Here is a 23849-nt window from a genome sequence, read left to right as displayed (position 1 = left end):
ATAGACATCAATGTTAGTCATCTAGTGAAAGTTAATTATATAGCCTTAGTGAACTTAAATAAATAAAACAAACATAAGGAATCACTTTCCCAGAACTATATACTAGACATAGTGATTTAAAATCCTAACTGGAAATGAAGACCTAAAATTTTAATAAGAAATCCAAGATATTTAATTTTCTTATTTTGGTTTTATTTTATGGCCACATCTAATATGCTTAGGAGTTATTCCTGGCTCAGCAGTCAGAAATCACTCCTATCATTTCTCAGAGGACCAGGACCGTACAGGGTGCTCAAATTTGAATCCAGGTTGGCTACATGTAAAGCAAGTGCCCTATCCACTTTACTATCACTCAGCCCCCAAATTTTAATTAGGGTGAACTAAAAATATATAAAAGATCAAGAAGAGTCAGGTTTAAGAGGAAACTCAGGACAGCAAAAAATGAACAACTAGTAATTTATGGAAATACTAGTTGTGAAAATTAATAAAATATGTTTAGGAAAAGAATAGAAAATGAGAAAAAAGGGACAATAAATATTTCAGGGAAAGCAACATTCGAGAGACCTCTTTTATGTTCTCCCTATGCAAATAACATGACATTTCTTTGTTCCATTCTATTTCAGTGTTCAAATCCATTCTTTCTGTCTCTCTTTCTTCACTTCCCAACCCTTCTTAACTCAGCCCTACTAGGATATTCCCACCACAGAGATAAAAAAAAATGGCTTTTTGCCATCATCTTCTACTCCTAGAGCTTTACATCTGCCATTCTTTATTTTGTGAACCCTTTCAGAGTTACACTTATTCCTAATTCCTGTAGGTTTATCCTTAAACTGGCTCTTGTTCATTTTTGGGGGGGACCACACCCAGCAATGTAATGTTCAGGGCTTACTCCTGTCTCTTTGCTGATGGATCACTCAGAGTTTGGAGGACCATATATGCCCAGGATAGAACCCAGGTATTGCACATTCAAGGCAAGGATCTTACATGTTGCACTATCACCCAGAAAGTACTATTTAATCCTTTGTCACTATCTTTTACCTTGCTTTATGTATTTTATAATAACTTTTACTACCTAACATTGTCCTTCCTAGGGATATGATTTAAAATTGTTTAGGGTTGTCTCCTATATAGGGCATGTGAATTCCATTAAGAGCTAGGACTCTCTGTTGGTACATAGAAAACAATCAACAAATACTTGTTGAGTAAACAAAAAAACTTTAAGGTAAAGCAATCTAATAATTTGTGAATTATTTGTGAATAAAATATTTGTGAATATTTACAATTAGACTAAAAAGTAAACAAACAAAAACCAACCAAACACACAGCTTTCCAAAAACTCTACACTAAACATATTGATCTAAAAATCTAAGGGTGGGAACTTTACTTTTATTTATTTATTTATTTATTTATGTTGTTGCTTTAAGCCACAACAGGACTTATTCCTGGCTTTGAGCTTAGGGACCACTCCTAGCAAGTTCAAGAACCATACTGGTGCTGGAAATTGAACATAGGTTATCTGCACTTAAGGCAAGAGCCCTATCCTTTGTACTATCACTGCAGTGTAGCATTTACACTTTTAGTAAGATGTCCAAGGTGTCTTTGTTTGTTTGATTTTGGAAAACTAAAAATATAACAGTGAGAAAAGTCAGATTTAGGAAGAAATCAGAAAAGCAATATCTAACAAATAAATGCTAATTTACTTGAAGATCAGGTATAGTAGGAGAAGAACATCTATGTAAAAACTTTGATTTTCTAAAAGAACTTCCAATGATGATTATGGGTTAAATAAAGCAAGAATAAGGACAGAATTTGGTGGCAGAAATGTTAAAAATGCAAACTACCACTCCCAATGACTGATGTTTACCTGTGACTTTGAAAACAGGTGATTTAATCTAAATCTTACTGTTTTTAGAACTAAGAAAGGGTAGGAGAAAGAAGAGGTGAAAAATCAAAGGAAATGTGGGTCCCAATGAAAACTGAAGGGATGGAATAAATTGAAAGGAGTTGAAAACAAGAGAGATGAAGGGATAGGAGATGAGCTATGTCCAATAAGAGCAAGAAGGAACCACAATAAGGAAATCTGCTTCCTAAATACGTTATTTCCCTAAATGGGACAAAAGAAGATTTCATCACTCAGCCCTTCTAAAATATTTTTACAGAAATATATAGTGAATGACTAGCAATATTTTAAAATGTAAAGAGAAGCCCCTACTTAAATAATAAAGCAGTTTTCTTTAAAAAAAATTATAACAAATTTAGCTACAACTAAAAGCACTAGTTAAAAAATATATCACAATTTTCCCAATGTCTTCTCTTGTGGAGCAGGCAAGGGGTACCACATTAATGAAAAAGTATTATTATGAAAGTAAATAAGTCTAAGCAAGTCAATGGGAAAATAAAAATTTCTTTTTACCTATGTCCTGTTGAGACCAGTCACTTGGTGTCATTTCACGAAGTTGAGTTGAAGAAAGGTACCACTGAAATCCTTCATCTAAAGGAATGTCAGTGAATTTGGTAAATTTACTAATGGTGATCCATTCATCTTCAATAAGGCCTGAAAGGCGTGGAAGGATATAAAAGATAGTCTGAAAAGAGAATGGTAAATTTTAAATATTTTCCCTTAAAAGTAATAAATATAGGAGCCGGAGAGATAGCACAGCAGTAAAGTGTTTGCCTTTCATGCAGACAGTTGGTGGTTCCAATTCCGGCATCCCATATGATCCCCCAAGCCTGCCAGGGGCAATTTCTGAGTGCAAAGTCAGGAGTAACCCCTGAGAGCTGCTAGGTGTGACCCCCCCAACCCCCGCCGCTTCAAAAAAAAAGTAACAAATATATGGGCCAGAGACTACCACATTGGGGTAGGGCGTTTGCCTTCCATGTGGCCAACCCAGGACTGACCCATATTTGATCCCCAGCACCCCATATGGTTCCCTTAACCTGATAGGAGTGACTTCTGAGTGCAGAGCCAAGAATAACCCCTGAGCACTGTAGGTATGGCCCAACTAACTGTCCCTCAAAAGTAACAAATATAACATGTTTAAATTATAATTTATTATTACTGAGTCTCAGACTATATAATAATAAAATTACATACTTTCATTTATAGCACACAGAAATCATCTACATATAGTTTTTTTATTTTAAGGAATAGAAAAATCTAGGAAATCTTTGAGGGCAGGTTGGTCTTCCATGCTGTTATTTCCAACTCTATGTAATATGTCCTATTAATTAAACTTTGAATAAGGGTAAAAAGTGCTTGGAATTAATCATTATCAGTGTTATATAACATTTAGAAGATTATTATTTACTGTTAACCTAAAAACCTCTGTAAAGAACCAAGTTTAACCTCCTTTGACATAAAACAAATTTAGAATCTAAATTTTGCTCTGACTACATATCAACCATATGATGTTAGACAGCTACTTAGTACTGAATAGCATCAGTTTCTTCATTTATTCAGTGAAGAAAGTTAAATTAAATAGCACATCATGGTATTTCATAAATTGCACAGTGATACCATTGTCAGTAGTAAAAGCCCAGTCATTACATGGACAATGTTTCAATGTCTTTCTAAGGAACATTATCAAAGGTAAAAGGCATATAAATATGTGACAACAAATAAGCAACTTTAAACTGTGTAGCTTATAATAATGTGAAAGTCCTAACAAAAATCTTACAAATCTGGTGCTGAGTGATGGCGCAGCAGTAGGACGTTTACCTTGTACATGGCTGACCAAGGACAGACCACACGATTCTATCCCTCAGCGTTCCATGTGGTTCCCCCCAGCCAGGAGCGATTTCTGAGCACATAGTCAGGAATAACCCCAGAGTATCTCCAGTGCCCCCCCACCAAAACATCTTACAAATCAATGTAGTTTTCTTTTGTTGTTGGCCATATCACCAACATTCTGAATTTCTCCTGAGGGTGTTCAGGGGACCATGTGAGATGCCAAGGACAGAACTCAGGTCAGGCAAGTGCAAGGCAAGCTGTATTTATTGCACAGGCCCCTGGTTATCTTTATACTAAAATTATTTGTAAAAAACTTAACAGACATAATATTACAATAACATGTTTATAAAATATATACTTAGTATACTTCCAAATGCAAAGTTCTTGTAAGCCACTATTTTATTTCTACACACAGTTCTGATTCAGATAGTGAATGGGGAAATAAAAAAGGCAATCAAAGGTAGGATAAGGAGAAGTGGGAAGCAAAGGACTTAGTCCTGCTGAAAAACTGAACAGAAATGTTGACTTAACACTAGAGTTATTAAAAGTGTTATTCAGAGAGATATCAAACAAAACATTCTGGGTGCTAAAGAACACAGACAGAACATGTTAAAAATACAAATTAATTTTCTATGATGGTAATCTTACAATATAAATCCATATTTTTTTTTTTTTTTTTGTGGATTTTGGGTCACACCCGGCAATGCTCAGGAGTTTTTCCTGGCTCCGTGCTCAGAAATTTTTCCTGGCAGGCACGGGGTACCATATGGGATGCCGGGATTTGAACCGATGACCTTCTGCATGAAAGGTAAACGCCTTACCTCCATGCTATCTCTCCAGCCCCATAAATCCATATTTTTAAAGGAAAATTTAATAGTGATGAACCAAAGAAACCTCTCTTCTCATTATATACCAAAACTAAAGTTACTAATATCTAGATATTTTAATTATTTAATTATTTATTTGTTTGTTTGTTTGTTTTGTTCACACTCTGGCACTCAAGGGTTACTTTTCTATGCTCAGAAGTTGCTCCTGGCAGGCTCAGGGGACCATATGGGATGCTAGGGATCGAACCTGGGTCCATTCCAGGTTGGCCGCATTCAAGGCAAATGTCTTACCGCTGTGCTATCACTCCGGCTCCCACTAGGTCTTTTGTTGGTTTTTTTTTTTTTTTTTTGAGCCACACCCGTTTGATGCTCAGGCGTTACTCCTGGCTAAGCACTCAGAAATTGCGCCTGGCTTGGGGGGACCATATGGGATGCCGGGGATTGAACCGCGGTCGTGATCTTTACTTGGCTAGCATTTGAAAGGCAGACACCTTACCTCTAGCGCCACCTCACCAGCCCCACTAGGTCTTTTTTAAAGAAAAATTCATGTTATGTGTAAGCATGTTGATGTAGGTACATACCATTAGTGGTTCACACTTGAATATAGTTTAATTAACACAAATTTGTGCACTAGTATCAATGTGTTAAATTCAATGGAAAATCATCCTTATCACTGAAGAAAAATTATAACTTATGATTCATATATTAAATCAATTCACATGCTAATTGTAATAAGTATGCTATGATTCTTAAAATTAAATACACACATTCTTTTACAATCAATCAGGTTATATATTTGCTTTATTTCAGAATCTACAAAATGTAATTAACAGAAGATCTTTTTGGTCTTTCATTTAAAATGGGTTTATTACAACAAAATCTCACCTGCACAAATGTTCTTACTCATTCCTTTTACATGTCAGAATAGATTTCTGATTAGATTTAATATTCCCCCTTCCAGTGTTTACAAGCCAGACACTGCCTGAGAAATAGAAAATGAAAATGACAAGCCAATTTTCACTGCTTAAGAGTGAAATGCAAGCAAGTCATCTACATAAAGTTACAAACTTAAGCTTGGAGATTTACAGTGCTATGATAATGTCTGTAATTAGGGAGAAAAAAATTAACCTGATCATAGCCCTTCAATAACTACAGCACAAAAGGAGGAGGACTGAATATACAAAAAATAACAAAGAATTTATAAGTGAGAATCTCACCTCCAGACAATAATCCTTAAGAGGGTGAAATGTTGCAAAAAAGAAATGTTCTTGGATGCGCTGCCAATTCTTCTTGGCATTCCTAAAAATTAAAAATATGGTATGAGGCATGGAAACTGAAACAAACTCCAAGGGGAATATGTAATTATATATTTTTTAAAAGTTCTTCAAAATTCAGAATGAAAAACTATTTTAAAAAAATTTATCCTAAGAATTTGTATGCAGGGGCCCGGAGAGATAGCACAGCGGCGTTTGCCTTGCAAGCAGCCGATCCAGGACCAAAGGTGGTTGATTTGAATCCCGGTGTCCCATATGGTCCCCCGTGCCTGCCAGGAGCTATTTCTGAGCAGACAGCCAGGAGTAACCCCTGAGCACCACCGGGTGTGACCCAAAAACCAAAAAAAAAAAAAAAAAAAGAATTTGTATGCTAATAAACATCTCCTAAAAGTTATTAAAAGAATGTGGATGCCATGGGGCCAGAGTGATAGCACGATGATAGGGTTTTTGTCTTGCATGCAGCTGATCCAGGACAGATCTGTGTTTGATCACCAGCATCCCATATGGACCCTGAGCCTGAAGGAGCCATTTCTGAGCACAGAGCCAGGAATAACCCGCACGCCACAGGGTGTGGTCCAAAAAGAAAAAGAAAAAAAAATGAATGTGTATAACAGTATCAAAAAAAGGGGGTGTGTGTGGATGCTAGGAGACATTTAGGGGAGAGGGCATGGGAAGAGTGAGAGGAAACTGGGGACATTAGTGGGGGAAAATGTGCATGGTGAAGGTTGTTATACATTGTATGACTATATGAACAACTTATCTATAAAAAAAAACTGCATTATGAACAACCTTGTAACCTCAGAGTTTAAATAAAAATGAAAACAAACAAAATAAGTGGATGAACACAGTAAAATGCAGTCTTGATTCCTCCCTGGCTGCTGTGCTCCACAAACTTCCCTCCCCCTTCACAGCTTGGGAATCCAGGACACTCTTGACCCATAATGCAGATGCCAACCTCTCTAGTCATCTAGGTGCATCTAGGGCTCCGATTTCCACCCACTCCACATTCTCCATGTCCTGCACCAGGAAGCAGCAGCACCGCTGCCCACCTCTCAAACACAAAACCACATACATCTGTGCTTCACTAACATCTGTAATACTTTCACACCTAATACCAAGTGTTTCTGGTTTTGATATCTTGCCTCAAATAACTCAACAACTGCCCTCTAGGCAAACAGGATCACTAGTTACTTTTCTGTATGAACACTGAAATCGCATGTTAGGGCACTAACAATGTTAAATTAATAGATTGTAGAGAGTAACATTGTGCTGAAACATAAAAAATTTGTTCACAAAGAAAAAAAAATTGTTCAGATCTCAGATATCTGAGAATAAAACTCTCAAACCATAGTGCTCACAAATCTTTAAAAACAATGAAGACACAAGCTCTGGTAGCCAAAGATACTAGTCCTACCAAATCATCAAGCTCAAATAGATATGAGGTTTTCACTCCTTTTTGTCCATGTGTCCTTTATATATAATATCCAACCTATCTACCCAACAAAGTTTCTTCTTACTCTCTTTTCTGCTTCTATCTCATGTAATTATATCATGGTCTTTATATTTACTGGATTAAATATTCTTCTACAATACCCAGAGTACCCTTGTTAAATTTAAGTACTCAAATGCCTTTTTCAACAACTCTGAGAAAAATTTAGATATGGGGTTGAGTAATAGCACAGCTGTAGGGCGTTTGCCTTGCACACAGCTGACCCAGGACTGACGATGGTTCAATTCCCGGTATCCCATAGCGTTTTTTTAACCACTGGGCTGTGGCACACTAGTGTGCCGTGAGATATTGTATGGTATGCCGTGGGAAAAATTCCAATTTCATCGTAACATGTGGCTTTGACTCACAAATAGACCAATCGTTAGATTATTTCATAATAAAGTAATTATAAAATAATTTCTTTGTGCTTATTTGATTCCTATTCAAGAGAATTACTTTAAATATAGTCAATATAGGCCCAGAGTTCAATTTTCTTTTAACATTTTCTAATGGTAGTGTGTCTCGTGATTTTTTTTTCATGAAAAAAGTGTGTCTTCGCACAAACAGGTTGAAAAACACTGCCATATGGTACCCCAAGCCTGCCAGGAGCGATTTCTGAGTGCAGAGCCAGGAGTAGTAACCCTTGAGCACTGCCAGGTGTGACCCAAACAAAAACAAAAGCAAACAAACAAAAAAAGAAAAATTTAGATAAAGAACTACCATATTGTCTGGAACAAAGAAAGTTCTTCAGACCTGGCACTACATGAAACTTTGTATAGACTCAATCTGATCTTAATACCATGTGCTAACTTGATGGTCAAGGCAAAGATCCTAACAGTTCCAGGTTTTTCCCTATTTGCATTATTTCACATGTCTAATAATTACTGCCAACCTTTATCAATTCATTTATATAAAATTGTTTTTCCAGATTCTAAAACTTTTTATATTAGTACTGCCTAGCTTTCTGTAATAATCATAATAAAAATGAACAATGTTGTAAATAATATAGTAACAGAAATTCAGGTATCTGGGGACAACTAGGACATGTTAACTTGCTTTGCTTTGTTTAGTTGCTTTTTGGGGGGGCCATATTTGGCCATACTCAGAATTTATCCTGGATCTACACTCAGAGGTCACTCCTGGTGGTTTGAGGAGACTACATAGGTGCCTGGTATTGAACTTGAGTCAACCCTGTGCAAAGCAAGTACCCCAATTGCTTTGAACCTGTTAGTATATTTTATGCATGGTGATTTTCACTCAGAATAGATGTGGACAAAGGTCAATCAACAAAATATTAGGTTACTGCCCAGTTTACACTTCCTCCACAGTTGCAGTATTTTATTTTCGATATAGAGGTTTTCACCACATACTTCACTTGGGGAACAGAATTCTCAAAAGGAAAATAAAATCAAAAACAAAAGTCCAGCTATTTTAGTGCACCTGAGAAGTTCTAGTTCCTTTTTTGTTTTTAATTTTGCTTCACACCCAGCAATGCTAGTGGAACTAAACGAAGTGCTAGGGATTGAACCCAGGTCAACAATGTGCATGACAAGTGTCTTACTAACTATATTACCACTCCGTCCCAGACCTTATTTTAAAAGTATCACATATTAAATAAGCAACCAAAAGAGGAGATAAAGCTGACAAGAATAAGAATGATCATTCTTTACCTCATATAGTTAGTGCTTTATCCAAGCAACATGTTCTCTAGCACAATGGGACAATGAAAAGTACTTGTTGCATCTTCTGTGCTCTAATAGAGAAACTGATGGATACAAGGTTCACTTACCCTGCTCCATGCATGTTCTCCACCTGATTAAGACTCGACTCAATAACAGAAGTCAAAACATCTAATTCTTCAATGCACAACATTTTACACATGCTCCAGATTTTCTTAAGAGCTACTAATGCATACAATCGAACACTAAAATTGTGGTTGAAACACCACTTCAGTGTAATAAGAAGGGCTTGCTTCAGAACTGGTTTCTGAAAAAGAGAAAACATTTTTCAAATGTAAATATGCATTATTTTTGCCCTTGATCTTATGACCAAAACAAGGCACATAAATGCTAAAAATGTTTCACTGGCTTTGCTGTGGCAGCTCTTCTTATTTTTCCTTCTCAAAGGAGGTACTTTGTCATTAGCTATTTCCTCAAGCAAGAATATCTCCCAGCTGTTTAGTTTTCATTTGAAAAGCTGCAGTGCACTGCCCTCATTATGTAACCACATTTAAAAAAGTGCACCCATTGTTTATTAACTTACTTTATATGAAAAAAGTTAAAAAATCTTAAAAGCACCATGTTTAGTGAACAAGAAAGTATGTTTAAGCAAGGAATCTCAGAGTGCTATTTTGAGCTACTGTTTTTTCTACTGGTAATCTTGGATCCATATTGAATGGAGCAGGAAAATAAAAGGGAAGATTACATAAACAGTTTAAACATCCCTATAGACTTCTTCTTTGAATTCACAACTATTTCATCAGTATAATCTGGAGACTTGTAGTGATAGGCCCCAATTTTTAAAAACACACACTTTTTTTTTTTTTTGGTTTTTTGGCCCACACCCGTTTGATGCTTAGGGGTTACTCCCTGCTAAGCGCTCAGAAATTGCCCCTGGCTTGGGGGAACCGTATAGGACACCGGGGGATGGAACTGCGGTTGTGATCTTTCCTTGGCTAGCATTTGCAAGGCAGACAGACACCTTACCTCTAATGCCACCTCACCAGCCCAAAAATTATCTTTTTTTTTTTTTTGTTTTTGGTTCCTCCTGGCTCTATGCTCAGAAATCGCTCCTGGCAGGCTCAGGAACCATATGGGATGCCAGGATTCGAACCACCGACCTTCTGCATGAAAGGCAAACGCCTTACCTCCATGCTATCTCTCCGGCCCCTAAAAACACACACTTTTAACAGCTATTAAAAGGCAAAAGAAATGACAATTTCTTAAAGTGGACACCAGACAATCAAATTTTTTATTTAAAATCATTTTTATTTCAGTTTAGAGGCACACCCATGATACTCAGGTGCTAATCCTAGCTCAGTCCCCAAGGGTCACTCATGGCAGGGTACAAGAGACCCTGTGGTGCTAGTGTCTCTGGATTACAAAGCATACACCTAGTCCTGTGAGTTTTCTAGCCAGTTTGCAATCACACTTCTTTCTAATTTATATTTAATTTGATTTAATGATAAGATAATAGGGTTTCATTCAATCTTCTAATCTCACAACATCCACTGGAATGTCTACTTCGTTCTTAGAATTCCCTCCTACCAACCCCGGCATTGTGAAATCACATTTGTGTTTTGTTTTGTTTTGTTTATTTTGGGCCACACTCAGTGACACTCAGGAGTTACTCCTGGCTATGACCTCAGAAATAGCTCCTGGCTTGGGGGACCATATGGGACGCTGGGGGATCAAACTACGGTCCATCCTAGGCTAATGCGCACAAGGTAGATGATGCCTTTTTCCACTTGTGCTACCGCTCTGGCCCCTGAAATCACATTTTTAATTAAAAATCAGGAGTTGAGAGCCAGGAGAGATAGCACAGTGGCGTTTGCCTTGCAAGCAGCCAATCCAGGACCAAAGGTGGTTGGTTCGAATCCAGGTGTCCCATATGGTCCCCCGTGCCTGCCAGGAGCTATTTCTGAGCAGACAGCCAGGAGTAACCCCTGAGCATCGCCAGGTGTGGCCCAAAAACCAAAAAAAAAAATAAAAATAAAAAAATAAAATAAAATAAAATAATGAAAAAAAAAAGGCTTAAAAATCAGGAGTTGAGCCGGAAAGATAGGATGGAGGTAAGACATTTGCCTTGCATGCCAAAGGATAGTGGTTCAAGTCCGGGCATCCCATATGGTTCCCTGAGTCTGCCAGGAGCGATTTCTGAGCGTAGAGCCAGGAATAACTCCTGAGTGCCACCCTGTGTAATCCAAAAACCAAAATATATATAATATATAAAAAAAAAACAATAGTTATCTTGACTCTCCTGCAAAAGTCATCTAGAAATGTTTCCCAAGTTATTGTTCTTACTACATTTAACTGTTCCTTAAGTAAAGTAGCTATTTGACCAGTGCAAAGAATACTTAGTTAAGAATACTGGGCCCGGAGAGATAGCACAGCGGCGTTTGCTTTGCAAGCAGCTGATCCAGGACCAAAGGTGGTTGGTTCGAATCCCGGTGTCCCATATGGCCCCCCATGCCTGCCAGGAGCTATTTCTGAGCAGACAGCCAGGAGTAACCCCTGAGCATCGCCAGGTGTGGCCCAAAAACCAAAAAAAAAAAAAAAAAAAAAAACAGAATACTTAGTAACTGAGTGTTTGGAGGCATACAATGACCAACATCATTTGGAGAATGAATTTCAATTTTTACATCTTTTTCAGGTTTAGAGCAATTTCCCCTTGTAGTTTTTACATCCCAGACAGGCAGCGATCTTAGTTAATTCTTGTTATCATATGGTTTCTATAGTAACTGTGTAGAATTTAGACCTTCCATAAGAATGAAAATGAGATCCCATATTATCAAATCTGGGGCCGGAGAGATAGCATGAAGGTAAGGCGTTTGCCTTTCATGGAGAAGGTCATTGGTTTGAATCCCGGCATCCCATATGGTCCCCCGAGCCTGCCAGGAGCGATTTCTGAGCGTAGACCCAGGAGTAACCCCTGAGCGCTGCATGGTGTGACCCAAAAATAATAAAAACAAAAACAAATCTATGGAGGAAAAAACCTAGAATATTCCTATATTATATTCATGTTGTTTAGTTTTGAAAATAAACAGAATGAAAGGTTTCCCAGATTTTTCAAAAGGTATGTTGATAACCATCTAATTTATTGTTTATATCATTCATCTGAAGATAGTCCTCTTTCTTACCACATTTAATTACTAAAATAATACTATAAAATTGATAGTGTCTTCCACAGTCTTTTCCATCAGACGATAATTTACTGGTTACAGTTATGTGAAATCTTGTGTTAATGTCCTCTGATAAAATGAAGAAACTCTAGTGTTAGATAACATCAAATGTTATCATGCTTTTAAATTAATATATACATAAAAATATTTACTTAGTCATTCTTTCCATTAAGACCATTTGTCACTTGCTGAATATGAACTATACTAGGTTTCATTTTATTTTAAACATGTTTTAGGGAAAAAAGAAAAGAAATACTATAGAATAGAATAATACTAATGTCAGTATATTCTGGGGGAAATAAACCTAAATTCAGATACCTAGGCTCAAACTAATTTCCTTTTAGTCTCTCTATTTCTGCTTATTGAAAGTTCATTGTTCTTTAATAAATGTATTTCTATTTAAAAACTTAGAAACAGGGCCAGAGTGATAGCATAGCAGGTAGGGCATTTGCCTTGCACATGGCCAACCTGGGTATAATCCCCAGCATCCCACAGGGTCCCCTGAACCTGCCAGGAGTGACTTCTGAGCACAGAGCCAGGAGTAACCCCTGAGCACCATCAGATGTGGCCCAAAAGCCAAAAATAAAACAAAACAAACAAAAAACCTTAAAAACAATCACAAAGACTTAATTTGCTGGGGATGGAGTATAGCACAGCCCTTGCCTTGCAAAGTGACTGACGTGGGTGCAATCCTGGATCCCATATGGTCCCCTGGGTTCTGAGTGTAGAGCCAGAAGTTAACCCTGTGCACAACCAGGTGTGACCAAAACAACCCAAAAAACTTTATTTTCCTTATAATTTTCACTTCACAAGTATTTGCTTCATAAAATTACTTTGAATGCTAATACTGAATTGTAACATGTATGTTAAAATTATGAGATTTGTGCTTATGTAGTAAGATGGCAATCAAAACTATTGTCAAATAGGAAATAAATTAGAGCTCTAAGTGTTTTATGGATGTTTGTAGTATCAGAAATCTTTGTACAGTAGGTAGGAAGCTTGCCATTTGCTCACCTGAAATTTGATCTCCATCACCACAGACTTCCCTGAATCCTCCCTAGAGTAGTCCCTGAGCAGAGTCAGGAGTAAGTCTTGAGCACCACCAAGTGGTGACCCAAAACAAAGAAAAATGAAAATTTTTAAAAAAAATCCCTTAACTATGCTCATAATCTTGTACTATCCTGTCAGCTTTTTCACTATATACAACATTTGCTCACAAACACAAAAACAGCAGCTTTCCTGTTACTCAGAACGTTTTATGCTGCTAAAAGTTAGCTGACTGACTGACTGACCCAAAGGTGCTGCTCAGGGACTATTCCAGCCTCTGTACTTGCTCAGTGGATCCTCTAGTTTACCAAAGATTTGAACCAAATGGGATGCCAAAAATTGAACCTGGGTTGGCTGCGTGCAAGGCAATCATCCTACCCAACTTCTCCTTAGATATTTTAACTCACCTTTTCTGGAATATTTTCAGTAATGATGTCCAAATGTGACAAAACAGATAAAAATGTGCAAATGCTTATTTTAAGGTGTTCTTCACCCTGAAAAACAAAGATTAAAAATTATTCGAGACTTACTCAAGATTTATTGTGTTCCCAATAAGAAAATCAGTGGATGAGACTTTGTGTGATGCAGATAGGGAAGTGGTTTCTTTTCCCACACAGCCATATACAAAAATAGAATTAAGAAAGGAAAGGGCAGGAATCCCCAGGAGCCAAATGTTAATACCTAACAATTATCAGAGAGTATAAGACACAAATTTAAATAGAAAGTGGAAGAGTCACAGTCCTTCAGAAGAAACCAGGCCTTTATAATAGAAGGAGAGTAAAGAGCTAGCAAGGAAGAAAACAGGTACCAGGGACAAAACAGGGACAAAGGATTAGAACAAATACTTTGCATATAGGAGCTCCAGGTTTCCTTCTCAGCATTACATAGCTTCCTAAGCACCCTTGGGAGCAAACCCCTAAGCCTATACTAGGTGTGGCTCATGAGCACTGTCAAGTGTGACCTTAGGAGTAGGGCAGGGGAGTTACAGAAGACTCGTTAAAGTAAACAATTTTGAATAGTCATGATGAAAGGGCACAAAAGTATTAAATCAATAACAGTGATTTGGAATGGCAGATCACATTCATGATAGTAAACTAATGAATACTAAACTGGAACACTAATTCAGAAAGTACTCAGAAAGTAGCTCAAATGCTCAACTCTTTATTTATTTATTTATTTTAGAAAAATGCTCAACTCTTTTAATTTAACTAGTAGTGTTAAAATTTCTACTATGTGGGGCCGGAGAGATAGCAGGGAGGTAAGGCGTTTGCCTTTCATGCAGAAGGATGGTGGTTCGAATCCCAGAATCCCATATGGTCCCCTGAGCCTGCCAGGAGCGATTTCTGAGCATAGAGCTAGGAGTAATCCCTGAGCGCTGCTGGATGTGACCCAAAACAAAAACAAAAACAAAAACAAAAAACACACACAAAAAAAGGAAGTGGGAACCAACAGAAAATATTTTAGGCAAGTATCTAGAATCAAAGTTCAAAGACAAGTATTTGTCAGTCAGGAAATCTGCAATGACAAACTCATCATTTTCAATAAGATTTAAAAAAAGTTTAAGAGGAAGGATGGACCTTGGGATATAGATGAGGGCTTATATGAGAAAGAATGCAAACAGATGTTTTATCATCTCCCCACTTTGAGGAGAAACTATTAAGTTTGAAATTTCCATAGAATATATGCTTTAAAATGTAAATAAATTTTTAATTTTTCATCATTCATATTTATAGGAGATTTGCTTAGTAAATGTGAATGTGGAAACCATCATTTTTCTTTAAGCTTTTTCATCTTTATTTTGTTGCAACATACATTCTCTTTTTTTTTTTTGGTTTTTGGGCCACACCCTGTGACGCTCAGGGGTTACTCCTGGCTATGCGCTCAGAAGTTGCTCCTGGCTTCTTGGGGGACCATATGGGACGCCGGGGGATCGAACCGCGGTCCGTCCTAGGCTAGCGCAGGCAAGGCAGGCACCTTACCTCCAGCGCCACCGTCCGGCCCCAACATACATTCTCTTAAGTAAAATCTATTATATATTCATGATAAATGCCAAAAATTTGTTTTCTTTTCTTTTCCTTTTTTTTTTTTTTTTTTTTTTTTTTTTTGGTTTTTCGTTTGATGCTCAGGGGTTACTCCTGACTAAGCACTCAGAAATTGCCCCTGGCTTGGGGGGACCATATGGGACGCACCCGGGGATCGAAACACGGTCCTTCCTTGGCTAGTGCTTGCAAGGCAAACACCTTATCTCTAGCGCCACCTCGCCCCAAATTTCTTTTTTCTAAATAGTTCAAATCTTGGGAAACAAATTTAGGCTGTCAGCATTAGGGAAGGGGAAATTGCTAGTCAAAACAAACAAACCAAAAAAAAAAAACAAACCTACTAACATGAAGTAAATCTTTCAGTATTGTCTAAAATAATTTCTTAGCTTAAAAATAAATAAAATATTTCTTTTACTTACATATGAAAAGCAATTCCAGAACTTTGGAAGAAAATGAGGAAATTTATGAAGAATCAATATAATAATCCATTCTATAAAATATTTTATGGATGCTTGATTATTGATGAAACCAGCCTCCAAGATCTTGTCAATAATTACATTCAAGAAATTCTGAGGATAAAGTTCACAATTAAATTATTATAATTATATTTAAACATATTTGGATTATAATAGATTTATAACATTGTGTAAGGTATGACAGGTACCCTACCTGCTGTACCATCACTCTAGCCCCTCAATTTTTTTTTTTTTTTGGTTTTTGGGCCACACCCAGCGGTGCTCAGGGGTTACTCCTGGCTGTCTGCTCAGAAATAGCTCCTGGCAGGCACGGGGGACCATATGGGACACCGGGATTTGAACCAACCACCTTTGGTCCTGGATCAGCTGCTTGCAAGGCAAACGCCGCTGTGCTATCTCTCCCGGTCCCTCAATCAATAATTTTAAGCGGTTGTTGAAGAGTCAAATTTAAAAAGTACTGATAATAAAGCAAGCTTTCCTTCTTCCTTTCTTCCTTCCTTCCTTCCTTCCTTCTTCCTTTTCTCTCTCTTTCCTTCCTTCCTTCCTTCCTCCCCCTCCCTCCCTCCCTCCCTCCCTCCCTTCTTTCCTTCCTTCCTTCCTTCCTTCCTTCCTTCCTTCCTTCCTTCCTTCCTTCCTTCCTTCCTTCCTTCCTTCCTTCCTTCCTTCTTTCTTTTTCTGTCTTTCTTTCCTTCTTTTCTTTCTCTCTTTTTCTTTTCTTGATTTTAGGCCATATTCAGCAGTGTTTGTGGGTTACTCCTGGCTCTGTGCTCAGGAATTACACTTGGTGGTTCTCTAGAGATGACAGAATGCCAGGGAATGCATGCAGGTGACTGGGTTTAATTTCTTGCATCTCACATGGTTCCCTGAGCACTGTCAGGAGTGAGTCTTGAGTGCAGAGCCAGGAATAAATCCTGAGCACTGCCAGGTGTGACCCCAAAACAAGTAAAATTATTGATTGAAAGCTAGTGATATAAGTGCTATTAGTGGGTACTTTACATTTTACTTTGACATCAATTCTATGTGGAAGGATTACAGCCTGTTTTTTTATTTAACTTTATTTTTCCTTTTTTGCCCACACACCGTTCCGTCCCTCCCTACCTCCCTCCCAGTCACTGTATTTTTATAGCTCTCTCAAAAGTATATGCATACTGAGTGACATATTTTATTTTTATTTTTCTTTTTGAGCCACACCCGATGACACTCAGGGGTTACTCCTGGCTATGCACTCAGAAATCGCTCCTGGCTAGGGGGACCAGATGGACACCTGGGGATGGAACTGCGATCTGTTCCAGGTTAGCTCATGCAAGGCAGACGCCTTACCACTGGCACCACCGCTCTGGCCCCATAAGTGACATATTTTAGATTCAAAACAAAATGAGCCAAGATGCCATGGACTTAAAAGGACAACAGATGCTAATTCAATATAGACTGCTTTTCCTCCTGCCCTGTAGTGTTTTCATAAGCTCTAAAAATAATTGCCTCAAATTTTCTTTCCAAAACTATATATCATAGGCCGGAGCAATAGTATAGTAGGTAGGGCATTTGTCTTGCATTCCATTGACCTTGGTTCTTTCTCCAGCATAGATGTGGTCCCCCAAACCACACCAGAAGTGATCCCTGAGCATGAAGCCACGAGTTAGCCCATGTTTTTTCTTTTTCTTTCTTCTAGACCGGGGGGTCTCAAACTTGCGGGCTGCAAACGGCCCTCCGTACAACATTTTGTGGCCCTGCCCTAGAGGAATCTCTTTTGTTTTCTTTTGTTTTAGTCGTTTGGGTCACCACCCCAATGTTCAAGGCTTACTACTGACTTTGCACTCAAGGATCACCCCGACTTTGCCTCCTGCGGCCCACAGGTAAATTGAGTTTGAGACCCCTGTTCTAGACATTTCCCACCACCACATCCTTTCCTCACATTGTTATTCCTTTCTTGCACTCTATTTCCAGGAAAAAGCTACTATTACAAGTAAATGAGTAAAGCCAGCCTGCCTGCCTACCTTCCTTCCTTCCTTCCTACCTTCTTACCTTCCTTCCTTCCTATCTCCTCTCCTCACATCTTTCTACCTAAGTTCTAATAAAAATATAAGTTTCTTGCTTCAAAAAAAGAGAAAAATATAAAGCACTGAAATTTTAAAAATTCTGCTTAAAACTATAATAAATATCATACCTGATCAAATCTCGAGAAAAGTACTAGCAGAGTCTGCCAAATTCGATTTTTCACTCGATGCTGCTGAGAGTTTATATAGTATCGTGTTCTAGACTTAGATACCAATTCATCCTGGGAGTGGGGGTAGAAGAGTAAATCAATATGAAATCACAAACTGAATTTATGATTAATAACAAAACCAGTCACAATTTTAAGTTTCAAAGCTTCAACATGTCATAATAACTGGCTTTCTGCAAAAGGTAGAAAAGAGAAGAGACTTTCTTGGAACACTATTTTCTTTTTTTTTTTTTTTTTTGGTTTTTGGGTCACACCTGGCAGTGCTCAGGGGTTATTCCTGGCTCCGGGCTCAGAAATTGCTCCTGGCAGGCACAGGGGACCATATGGGGCGCCGGGATTTGAACCGATGACCTCCTGCATGAAAGGCAAACGCCTTACCTCCATGCCATCTCTCCGGCCCCCGGAACACTATTTTCATTTCCTTTCCTATTTAATGTTTCAAACCATTATCAAATAGGTTTAAAATGTTAGCTGTTTTTAACTTACGTGCTTTTAGGATTATAAAAGCCAATAATATAAACCTGTATTGAGTACAAAAAGTATTTGGAAATCCAGTTTATTTCTTCATGGTCAATGGGGGAGAAACAGTCATGGGGTGACTGGACTTTAGACATATGTATCACTGTACCAATACAGTCACTTTTTATTTTATGCTTCTTTGACTTGTGTAAGTCTAGAATAATGGAATCTACAAAGTGATATAAATGTGAAGATAGGTAGGAACACCACAGAAACACTGCAATGTCATCACAAGAAAATGGCAGTACTGAGTTGGGCTGCCTAGATTCCACCAACTACTTAATTATTTGTTATGTGGCCAGTGCTTTAGGTGTTAAGATTATGCTAAAGAGTTTATCAACATTTTTAGATGTCTTAAAAATAAAGATGTCATTCAACATCTTGAAAACTGGGTTTTTTATGTAATACAGATCTTTACTTACTTTTTAAACTAAGGAATCATCTCTGTAATCCCATTCCATGCATTTAAATGCGTATAAGAATGCTATGAATAGCTAGATTATTATTGATTTAAATAACACGTAATAATGACCATTTTGATCATAATATAATAATTATGGGAAGAAATATCTTTTAACATAGATCTTTTCAAATTTCTACTTTGCTTCAGGGAAGATCATACAAATATCGAGGAGAAGCCTCTTCACCACAATATATGTACACTAGGGTTTCAATTAAGTTGCTATTCTTTTGTTTTTGTTATTTTTTAATTATTTATTTAAATGCCATGGTTACAAGGCTGTTCATAATACAGTGGGTATTTTTTCCCTCCACAGATACAAAGTTGACCATGAATGGATTTGAATCATCCAATGTACAATACACTTCATCAGTGTCTCCAGTTCCTCCCTCCCCTTATCTGCCATCTAGGGCAAATAGTTGCTTTTTCTCACACTCTCTCTTCCTCCCGACCCAACTTTTAAACACTATACATTTTCTAATATTTTTGCTGAGGGGTAGCATGCCTATCACTATCTCCTTTCAGCACCCAATTCCTGTTCAAAGTGACCATTCTCAACTATCGATGTCATGTTTTTTCTCTGCCCTTACTGCACTCCTCCCCTATTTGTGGCAAGCTTCCTACCATGGACTGGTCCTCTTGGCCCTCATCTCTAGTGTTGCTAGATATTATTATCATAATATATTTATTCATATAGATTCATATTAGATTCATATATTCATATATATTTATATATGCACAACAAATGAGTTATCATTCTATATCCCTCTGACTCATTTTACTCATCATAATACTCTCCATATCCATCCATGTATATGCAAATTTCATGACTTCATTTTTCCTAATAGCTGCATAGTATTACATTGTGTAGATATACCAGTTTCTTTAGCCACTCATCTGTTCTTGAGCACTTGGGTTGTTTCCAGATTCAGGCTATTGTGAATAGTATTGTGATGAATATATGAATGCAGAGGCTTTTCTACATTGTTATTTATGGGTTCCTAGTGTATATTCCTTTTTATTTTCCCTTGGTTTGGGGGTCACATCTGGTAGCATTCAGGAGTTTCTCCTGACAGTCAGGAATCACTCCTGGCAGGTTCATGGGACCATATGGGATGCCAAGGATCAGACCCAGGTCAGCTGCGTGCAAGGCAAACACCTTACATACAATGCTATCCTTCCAGCCCCCCTTAGAGTATATTCCTAGGAGTGGTATTGCTGGGTCATATGGAATCTTTCTAATTTTTTGAGGAGTATCCATATAGTTTTCTAAAAAGGCTTGAAATGTCATAATTTCCAATAGCAGTGAATTTTCTCCCTGCATTCACGCCAGCATAGGCTATTCTTATGATGTGTGCCTGTCTCTGTGGTATGAGGTGGCATCTCAATGTTGTTTAATTTGCATTTACTAGATGATTAATAATGAGGAGCATTTTTTCCTATGTTTCTTAGCCATATGTATTTCTTCTTTCAGGAAATGTTGGTTCATCTCTTCTTTCCATTTTTGGATGGGGTTAGATGTACTTTTCTTGTTAAACTCTACCAGTACCTGGTGTATTTTGGATATTAACTTATCAGATGGTATTGGGTGAATAGTTTCTCCCATTCTGAGGGATTTGTTTCCTAGTCACCAACTCATTTGAGGTGCAGAAGCTTCTTAGTTTAATGAAGTCCCTTTTTTTAATCTTTGCTTCCATCTGCTTGGTCAGTAGTATTTTATCCTTGAAGATGCCTTTAGCTTCAATATCATGGGGTGTTTTGCCTACATTTTCCACTATATACCTATGATTTCAAGTCTGGTATCAGGATCTTTAATCTATTTTGATTTGACTTTTGCGAATGGCATTCCAGAGAGGTCTGAATTCACTTTTTTGCAAAGTAATTGATCAGTGTTCCCAAAACCACTTGTTGAAAAGACTTTCCTTGCTCGCTTTGAATTTCTTTGCTCCTTTATCAAAGATTAACTGATGGTATATCTGAGGGTCAGTCGCAGTATATTCAAGTCTATTCCACTAATCTGAAGATGTGCCTTTATTCTAATACCATGCTGTTTTATAGTACACACTGATGTTGGGGAAATTGATGCCTCCCATCACTTTAACTATTCAAGGAAATTTATTGTTCCATAGGAATTTCAGGAGTGCTTGATATACTTCTTTGAAAAAAGCCATAAGTATCTTTATAGGGATTACATAAAACCCGTATAATGCTTTGGGAAGTATTGCTATTTTAATTATGCTAAGCTTCGAATTCATGAGCAGATGTGTAAAATTCCTTTCCAACTCAAACTTGTCCTTTCACTTGTTACACTCAATGTACTCGTTAATTTAGAAAGGTACTTTTTCACTACAAGTGTATCAGCACTTTTTAGCGTTGTGTACCTTATGGCCTCTAGAATCTCTACAATATCTTCAAATGTACTTTTTTAGAAATAAAATGCAAACCCATTTGCAAATTCCCTACTTCTGAATCAACCTTGTGTTGTCTGTTCTACCTTTAAATTGATAGGCACTGATAAAGCAAAGAAAAACACCTGCCCCAACAGCACCGCTGCCAGGTGTGGCCAAGTACCTCCACATTTTGCCATTATTACTGTGAACTAACCTTACTTCAGAATATATTATCTGAAGCCAGTTCTATGAGCTGGTTCTCCATTGATTTCCTACTACAACTAACAGCAACGGTAAATCTCTCTCCCATTTAAAAGGGAGTTTATGATAGAAAATAGAATCTCAGTAAAAAATTTATAATGAGAGTTGAACTTGAAACAATGAATAAACTAGTAATGGTATTGATGCCAAATATTCTAATCAAGTTTACGTAATAAAACAAGTGGTACAATTATCAATATCAGACATTTTTGCCCTATCACCCTCCAATTTTGGTTCTGTCACCACTTCACTAACAACTCCTTTTAATTATTATTTGGTTCTTTTTCTATCAGTTACTTCTGAAATGCCCATTAATGGTCTCTTTCTAGGATCTTGTTCACATTCATGGTTTCAACTACCACTGGGTATGATGCCATCCATCTTTCCTAAATACCATATTAACAGTCCACAAAAAAATCACATTTAATATATATAAAATTAAATAATGTTTGGCCAATTTTCTCTTTCACCTGGTGAAAGCTGATAAATTTTTAGCATTGATTATAATAAGTACAATGGACTGAAATACAATATACCTATGCCAAAATGAAAATCAAAAAATTCACTGACTACATTTAAAATGCCAATTCACTATTATAATAACTATTAACAGAAAAAGAACAATCCCTTATACTGTCTTTCCTAAAGGAAAATTAACTCAGGACAATAAAATATTTTATATTTAAATGTCAAAGTATTTCATTTAAAAAAATTAAAAAGGGGGCCAGAGCAGTGGCACAAGCAGTAGGACATCTGCCTTGCATGTGCTAATCAAGGATGGACCACGGTTCAATCCCCCAGTCTCCCATATGGTCCCCCGAGCCAGGAGTGATTTCTGAGTGCAGAGTCAGGAGTAACCCCTGAGCATCACCAGATGTGGCCAAAAAATAAATACATAAATAAAAATGGAGGGACTTGAGAGATAATAGAAGGGGTTAAGGCACCTGCCTTGAATGTGGATGATCCAGGTTTAATCCCTGGCACCTGATATGCTCCATTGAGCCTCGAGCTAAAACAAAACAAAAAAGGACTAATGGTATTAGAATTAGCATCATTTTGTAAGTTCTAAAAAATAAATGAAACTATCTTTTCAATGTCACAAAATGACAAAATAAATCAGTTCAGATGAATATACTGAATGATACAGGAATTCAAAGAGCATAACTCAGATGTGAATATCTGTAAGATTAAAAATCTGCTTTTCTTAAAACCTCATGTTTCAAGTTTTAAAATATGGGTGAAAGGCTTGGGGAGAGAGCTTATAGGAATGAAGTGCAAGCTTTGTAGGTAGGAGGCCAGGGACCATATGTTCCCCATGCACCAAAACAGAATTTTTTTTAAATGGCAGAGTGAATCTACAGACTGAAGAGATGTAAGAGACATCTCAAGCAATTGTTGTATATGCATCTTACTAGGGCCATATTTCAAAGAAAGACAACTAGACAAGTTTAAATATTGTCTCAATAACTGATAAAACTAAGGAATGACTGTCAGGAGAGAACAATGGATTAAAGCACTTTCCTTGCAATGAGAGCAATTCAGGATTACTCCCCAGAGCACAGATCCTGGAAGAGGTCTCCAAACCCTCCAGGTGTGGCCCAAACCACTTCACAGCCTCAAAAAAAAAATAAAAGCTAAAACAAAAACTACTTAGTCCTTATCATTTTTAAGATACAGTACTTACAGAAATATTTACAAATGAAACTGGTGTCTGGGTTTTGCTTCACAATAATGTGTGTTGGGGGAAATGGGATTATTATAAGGGTTATACCACTCAGGTTATTTATACCTTCTTTCCAAGTATGAGGTAAGAAAATTGATGTCCAGTACTGTCCCATAAACTGGATTCAATCCCCAAGGAATAAATGGCCACCCTGGTATTTCCTGGTAACCTCTAATACCACAAGGCCTGATCATTAAGTACTGTCTCATCGGGCCCATACAATGTGGAACATAAGCCTCAGGCTTGTTTTTTTTGTTTGTTTTTGTTTTGTTTTGGGGTCACACTTGGTGGCGCTCTGGTGTGATTCCTGGCTCAAGAATCACTTCTGACAGGCTCAGGGAACCATATGGGATGCCGGGCATCAAACCCGGATTAGATACATGCAAGGCAAATGCCCTATCCACTGTGCTATTGCTCCTGCCCCCTCATATTTCTTTTCTTTCTTTCTTTTTTTTTTTTTTCTTTGGTTTTTGGGTCACACCCAGCAGTGCTC

At 37.5% G+C, this 23849-nt stretch overlaps 1 protein-coding gene across 1 annotated transcript in view; it reads right to left on the bottom strand.

The window, feature by feature from the left end:
* TARBP1 (TAR (HIV-1) RNA binding protein 1) overlaps positions 1-23849 on the bottom strand; it is a 93504-nt gene that overhangs the window by 5858 nt on the left and 63797 nt on the right. Inside the window, exons 23-28 of the mRNA XM_049788091.1 lie at positions 17947-18057; positions 15726-15875; positions 13675-13761; positions 9110-9306; positions 5775-5856; positions 2414-2585 (exon numbers count right to left, since the gene is read on the bottom strand). Of these exons, the coding sequence (XP_049644048.1) occupies positions 2414-2585; positions 5775-5856; positions 9110-9306; positions 13675-13761; positions 15726-15875; positions 17947-18057 (799 nt within the window). The remainder of the gene's footprint in view (positions 1-2413; positions 2586-5774; positions 5857-9109; positions 9307-13674; positions 13762-15725; positions 15876-17946; positions 18058-23849) is intronic.

The sequence above is a fragment of the Suncus etruscus genome, chromosome 15 (genome assembly GCF_024139225.1).
Source record: "Suncus etruscus isolate mSunEtr1 chromosome 15, mSunEtr1.pri.cur, whole genome shotgun sequence".
Taxonomy (NCBI): Eukaryota; Metazoa; Chordata; class Mammalia; order Eulipotyphla; family Soricidae; genus Suncus; species Suncus etruscus.
This window is presented reverse-complemented; position numbering and strand designations above follow the sequence as displayed.